Here is a 7,606-nt window from a genome sequence, read left to right as displayed (position 1 = left end):
GCACCTTGGGTAAGTGTCTTCTACTATAGCCTCGGTCCGACCAAAGCCTTGTGAGTGGATTTGGTAGACGGAAACTGAAAGAAGCCTGTCGTATATATGTATATATATATATATATATGTGTGTGTGTCTGTGTTTGTCCCCCCAACATCGCTTGACAACCAATGCTAGTGTGTTTACGTCCCCGTAACTTAGCGGTTCGACAGAAGAGACCGATAGAATAAGTACTAGGCTTCCAAAGAATAAGTCCTGGGGTCGATTTACTCGATTAAAGGCGGTGCTCCGGCATGGCCACAGTCAAATGACTGAAACAAGTAAAAGATTAAAAGAGAGTAAAGAGTAATGATGGTGACATGGGTGATAGACATGTGAATGATAATGGTGAGGATGATACTGGAACAAGTGATGAATGATAGGGCTTTTAAAGAGATGAAACCTTGACAGGATATATACCTACATGTGCACACACAATCTTTTCTTTTACTTGTTTCAGTCATTTGACTGTGGCCATGCTGGAGCACTGCCTTTAGTCGAACAAATCGACCCCAGAACTTATTCTTTGTAAGCCTAGTACTTATTCTATTGGTCTCTTTTGCCAAACTGCTAAGTTACGGGCATGTAAACACACCAACATCAGTTGTCAAGTGATGGTAGGGGGATGAACACAGATACACATACACACACACACACACACACACACACACATACTACAAGCTGTTTTCAGTTTCCATCTAGCAGATCCACTCACAAGGCTTTGCCCAAGGTGCCACGCAGTGGGACTGAACCCAGAACCATGTGGTTGGGAAGCAAGCTTCTCACCACACAATCATTCCTGCACCTATGCATAAATATATGTGTGTGCATTTGGTAAGTTACTGTCATATTCATGGGAATGTCAAATAGATTGCTTTTTGTATTCAATTCTAGTCTGTATGCACAGCAAAGAAAGTACCAGTCCAATGTTTAAGTTTTTCTCTTTTTCTTTCTCTCTTCCTCTTTCCCTCTGTGAGTTTCACTATGGTTCAATCTGAAGAATGATGGGTTCTGCCAGGTTATACTATCCAAGACATCATAGGTTACAACAGAGCCCCATATCTCCATCAGGTATTGTGTATGTATATATATATATATATATATATATGCACTTTACATATATATTGTAAAGATCTTAATATATGTTAAACCATACTATTTTCATTCACTTGATATAAACAGAAATCTAATATTGCTGATGCATTGTGACATAAAATATATAACCTCTTTGAAACCAGATTTGTCACTTTACATTTTTATATATACACAAATAAACAATCTATGCATAAAGCACAGCATCAGTGATTTTAAAGGAAACTATTCTTTTTCATTAATATCCTTAGAAATCGGAATTTTTTTTTTTTTAACTTTTAATTTTTATTTTAGTATCTAAGATGAATTTATGTAGTTCTTACTCTGAATTCATGACAACTAGATAAATCGCTTTGTGTTTCTAAATATATATTTCCAAGTAAAAATTTATAGGAACCATTTTCATGTTTCATGATTTCAATTTTGCATTATATAATCTGTGGACATAGCTTTTTTTGTGGGTTTTTTTTTTTAAACTACTTTTATTATCAATCAAAGAATAATTATTTAAAGAGAAAAAGTGTTTTACTACTAAGTCCATAATTGCTTTATCACAAGCATTTTTTTTTAATCATATATTTTGAGTAATGAAAAAAAAAATCTAAATAATTCCAGTATTGACTATAAATTAGTTTTTTTAGACATGATCTTTGTGCTGATGGAACAAACTGAATTCATTGGAATAGCATTTCATTTTCATTTTATTTATTTATTTATTTATTTATTTAGATACATAAGGATATATATCATCATCATCATCATCATCATCATCATCATTTAACATCTGTTCACCATGCTGGCATGAGTTGGACAGTTTGACTGAAAACTGGTAAGCCAGGGACCTGCATCAGATTCTGATCTGATTTGGCAGGGTTTCTACAGCTGGATGCTCTTCCTAATGCCAACTACTCTGAGAGTGTAGTGGATGTCTTTTACATGCACGGGTGATATGTATGTATGTATGTATGTATGTATGTATGTATGTATGTATACATGTATGTATGCATCAGTAAACAATGTTGTGAAGGAAAACACTATTCAGTAAAGAAAAGAGGCTCATGCAATAAAATTTTTAAATAAAATAGAGTAGCACATTTAAATTTATTTAAGGTTATTCTGATAATTATATTTCATTTTTAATTGTTTTATATCTTCCCCAATATGGTATTAAAAGAAACAGTCAAAACCAATTCTGTTTTTATTTTTTTTAACACCATTATCAAGAGTTAAAGTATTCACTACCTTAAGCAGGATATGTTTGTAGAGGGTTTGTGATCATTTTTAATGGCCCTTTAACCTTCTTGTTACCAGTTCTCTGTTGAACTGGCACTCCAACTGGGTTCCAGTTGATTCAATCAATGGAACAGCCTGCTCATAAAATTAATATGCATGACTGAGCACTTCACAGACTTGTGTACCCTTAACAGAGTTCTCAGAGAGATTCAGCATGACACAGAGTGTGATAAGGCTGGCCCTTTTTAAATACAGGTACTACTCATTTTTGCCAGCTGAAATAAAGTGTCTTGCTGAAATAAAGTGTCTTGCTCAAGGATACAACACGTCACCAGGAATTGAACTTATGATCATCAGCCAAATACCCTAACCACTAAGACACGTGCCTTCACTCTGTTGAACCCTGTTTATTTCAATTAATTTTGAAAATAATAGTGAATTTATGAAAATATCTTAGTAATTATTAAGCTGCTAATTGAAACATAAATTAACATGAAATTTTAATGAGAAATTTTAATTTAGATTACTTTATAGAAAAATTTTGTGTCAAAGAATTGTGGACAGTCTTGGACAAGTTAGCATCAAAAGGGTTAAACTATTTCTGAAAATGACATCAAAGACTATTGCTACATAGTCTTTAGTGCAGCCAAACAGATATTTTCATCCCTCCTGGCTGTTGCATGTTTCCAATTTAAATTTACACTGTGTTAATCAAATGCTGTCTGCTAATTACCAATTCTTAGGTGCCACATAGACTACACTGGGGAACGCTGTGAAACTATGCTTGGGGACACAGTTCAAGATGTAAGAGGTATGTACTTTTTAATTTTTAAGCATGTAACACATTCTTTCTTTATTTTTTGCTTTTCTTTTTCCATCTATCACTTATGCACCTATCTAGAATATTCTATGATCATCTATCATATTTTGTTGCCAATATTATTTAACAATCAAATTTAAATCCCCTTAGATGTATTAAATGCTAAGCCATTTATTATTTCCTTATTACAACTGCTGGGCTATTAAAAATATGTTAGTAATTGATAAAAATTTGCAAAGAATTTTATTTGATATACCAATTCAAGCCATCTGGCTTTTTTTCTGTAGAGTTAATAATAGTTGACACTCATTTAAATTTTGTAAATTAAGTCAAATTAGTACTATGTTCTCATTCCTCAAAAAAATTAAAAACCAAATCTTCAGACTATTTAAGACTAATCTAAGGATTTATGGTAAAATTTCTTAAATTCTCCCTTATTTTCTCCAGAAATTAACTACTTTAGATTTGACAGTTTATTATTTTACCAACTTATAATCATTTGGACAGTCATGATCTTGCAGCTAATGCTTAGTAATGTGGTAACAGTTTTAATGGTTAATAAACAATAATTCTGTGCAAACTACCAGTTGCTGTAATTTTACATAAATTCCCTTCAGTTGATTACTGGTCCCAAATTCTCATTAATCTTATAGTTATAACTATGACCATTTCAATGTGTGTGTGTTAATTTTTGATGGAATAAGTATCAAAATGTTTAAAGATACAAACATTTAATTGTAGCATAGATAAAGCTCCTTCTCAAATCATATACACTGATGCGGGCCAGTTTTGCAGTTTCTATGGCCTATGTAACCCCATTGGTTTCTTTACATGAAACCAATGGTAGCCTTAGTACACAAATAGAGAATCTTTGTCCACTAATGCAGTGTTAAACACTCATTCTCATTGTTCGATATTTACATATATTATATATATAATACATACACACACACACACACACACACACACACACACACATTTGTAAGCAGTCCCGCCCATGCCAGCATAGAAAGCAGACGTTAAACAATAATGATGATGACACACATATGTATGAAGCAATAATGTTTGCAGTGTATTATAATTAAAACAAATTGGTTATTTCCAAGAAACCTGTGATTCCTTGGTGTAAAATTGCTCTTAATTAGAAATAATGCTATAAAAAAAAAAGAAATTAAAAAAAAACCTTCTTATACCCATAATATACTTGTTTGTCTTGTTTGAAAGTTTAGAAAATCGGTGCCAATACTTGGTGCATCCTTTATGAAACGGTATCATGTACAGAGTATAGCATAACTGTATAGTTTATTGGCAACTGACTTGGTCTTCTTTTATACTTCACAGCTGTTGGCTTGCCACTCTCTTCTTCTGCACCCTCCTAGCAACTGATATAGCATTGTCAAAATATTATCCATTTTCACCACCAGTAGTTTATAGTTCTTCTATTCCACTTTTGTATATACTTCGCTGAATCCATCTATGCCCTGCTCTCAAACCATAATACTAATACAGCTGGCATCTATCTCTTCAAGCTTTCTGTTTCTTTTTTCTTTCTTTTATATGATCTGGAAAATGCTTTATAAATTATCAAGTTCTATCTCTTTAATATTAAATTGCTCTGATTTTCTTCCAAATCATTTGGTACTTGTTTCTATCACTATTTTCCCCCAACCGCACCCTATTCTCTCTCCCTCTCTCTCTCTCTCTCTCTCATATCAGTTAAACAGTAAGATTTATACAATATTTTAGAGAATTTTATCATGTGTTTCTTATTTTCTTTGCAGTTTCAAATTTATTTATAATAGTCTTAAATTGATATAGCTCAAACACAATATAATGTTTAACCAATACTTGCAGTTTTCTCTCCAACAGTATGTATTTAGAAAAACAAAATCAAGATATTCAAACACACACACATGCAAAGAAGAAAACAATGCACTGAAAGTGTTTTATTTTTGAGAGTTATGTCTAATGTCATTAAAGTCTGTCATGTATTTTTGTATGTCATTTCTTACTTTCTCTCTTAGAAAAGATGTAACCTGAAGATTATATTTTTAACTGAATATATTATGTACTTGATGTATCAATCAATAGAATCTATTAGAATGAAATATTAAACAGGTATATTATGTTCAGATGCTAATGTATTTCATATATCAACAGTGTATATAATTAGATATAAGGTTCACACACATACGCACACACACACACACACACACACACACACACACACACACACACACAGAGTCGTGCACACATACACACAGTTGCGCACACATACACACAGTTGCACACACATTCACATGGTGTCTCAGTTAATTCATATTCGCATATGAATTATATATGTGCATCTGTTTTGTGTGTCCTAATAAATGTCCACTCCAGATCAACAAATGTTTAGGTAAAAAAGCACAAACATACATGCACTTACATATAAATGTTTGCCTAAGCCCTTCCTAATGTCAACCGCTCTGTAAGGTGGTTGGCATTAGGAAAAGTATCTAGATGTAGAAACCATGCCAGAGTAAACAAATGGACCGTTGTGGAGCACTCTGGCTAACCAGCTCCTGTTGAACCATCCAACCCATGCCAGCATGGAAAACAGATGTTAAATGATGATGATGATATCTTGTATGTACAAACAGATGTATGACTACTGCTGTATGAGTTAGAGCTCCACGCAGATTATCATTACCCAGTCAGCTTCTTATAGTGGTAATTCAACCACAGAACTTACTAGTGTTACTAGTTATGATACACAGAGATTATGTAGTTGAAAATTAAGATACACACCAATATAAAATATATAGTTGCTACATGCATTTCATCATTGCAGTTATTTGGAACTCAGCACTAGATGTTAGATGTGTATTTGAATGCTTAAGTGCCATGGATCGTCAAGGGAACATTTTATTGCACTCTGTTGAAGAGATATAATATCTATGATCAAATGCAGTTAGGTATCCAGATGTACTTGGAACATCCTATTCTGAGTTCCAGATAACTGCAATGGTGCAACGTACATAGCAACTAAATATTTATACTTATATAAAATAAAAACACAAATGGATTTTAGAGGTTCAAAACAGCTGTTTCAGCAGCATTTCTATATTGTTGAATAGATCAGTTACATCATGAAAGCATAGAAAAAAAGATCCACTTTCATCAAGTGACTTTAAACTTAGGTAGGACAAGATTCTGAGTGACCCACTTTGTTTGGCATCACCCAGGTGAACTTGATTCTTTCCCAGCATCCTGAACATTAAAATACCAACAACTGATTAATTATATATATATATATATATATATATATATATATATATATAATCATTATTTAATGTCTCTCTTCCATGCTGAGATGTGTTAGACAGTTTGACAGGATCCAACAAGCCAGAGGATTGTGTTAAGCTCCAATCTGGCTTAGTGTTACCCTTCCTTGTGCCCTTTTTTTTAGGCCAAGCACTTTACAGGGTGTGCTTGGCACTTCTTGCAAGACAAAGAAAAAAAAGCCCATTCACTGAGTGGGATTGTAACAGAGATGGTGGTGACTTCATGCTAGGTGTTGGGAGGTGCCTGACTCTCTATCATAATGTATGGCAGAGGGTCAGGCATAGGTGTCTTGTTATAGAAGAGATACATGGCTACCCTACATTATATAAGGATTGGTAGGAGTAACTGGTAAGAAGACAGTGGTGGTGGCAACAGTGTGTCAGAGCATACTTTCAAGATACAAGAAGGTGAGTATAAAAGAAGATACAGACAAAGAATCAAGAAGGGTAGGTGAATAAGTTCATTAGAGTGTAAGAGGAGAATGTTAGGGAATGGAACATGATTGGAGATGCAGTTGAAGGTATGACAGGGAAAGGGGATTGATAAATGGCTGATTTGCCTTCAGTTCTCTCCCCTTTCTGTATGTACACACACACACACATAGATAGATAGACAGTTATATAATTTACACATATTGATGCAGGTGTGGCTGTTATAGTAAGAAGCTTTGATTCCAGGTTCAGTCCCACTGCATGGCACTTTGGGCGAGTGTCTTCTACTGTATGTAGCTTCAGGCCAATAAAAGCCACATGAGTAGATTTGGTTGATGGTAACTGAAAGAAGCTCAGTGTGTGTGTGTGTGTGTGTGTGTGTGTGTGTGTGTGTGTGTGTGTGTGTGTGTATTACAAGCAATACACACACACACACACACATACATATATATCTGTATATTTTTATGCTTGTGGTTGTCCACCACCACCACTTGACAACTGGTATTGCTTTTTTTTTTACATCCCCATAACTTAGTGGTTCAGCAAAAGAAACCAATAGAAGTATTATCAGGTTTTAAAGAAAAAAATAAGTGCTGAGGTTGATTTGTTCAACTAAAACTCTTCAAGGCCGTCCTCCCATCACTGAAACAAGTAAAAGATAAAAGATGATAC

The 7,606-nt window shown here is 33.9% G+C and overlaps 1 protein-coding gene across 3 annotated transcripts in view; it reads left to right on the top strand.

Annotated features, from left to right (window-relative positions):
• The window catches only part of LOC106868416 (uncharacterized), a 257,787-nt gene that overhangs the window by 220,292 nt on the left and 29,889 nt on the right, over positions 1 to 7,606 (top strand). For all 3 annotated transcript variants that reach the window (XM_014913660.2, XM_014913661.2, XM_052966488.1), the window contains exon 5: positions 3,100 to 3,167. In XM_014913660.2, the coding sequence (XP_014769146.1) occupies positions 3,100 to 3,167 (68 nt within the window). The remainder of the gene's footprint in view (positions 1 to 3,099; positions 3,168 to 7,606) is intronic.

This window comes from Octopus bimaculoides, chromosome 3 (genome assembly GCF_001194135.2).
Source record: "Octopus bimaculoides isolate UCB-OBI-ISO-001 chromosome 3, ASM119413v2, whole genome shotgun sequence".
NCBI lineage: Eukaryota > Metazoa > Mollusca > Cephalopoda > Octopoda > Octopodidae > Octopus > Octopus bimaculoides.
The sequence above is the reverse complement of the archived record's forward strand: the minus strand, read 5'-3'. Positions and strand labels throughout refer to the sequence as shown.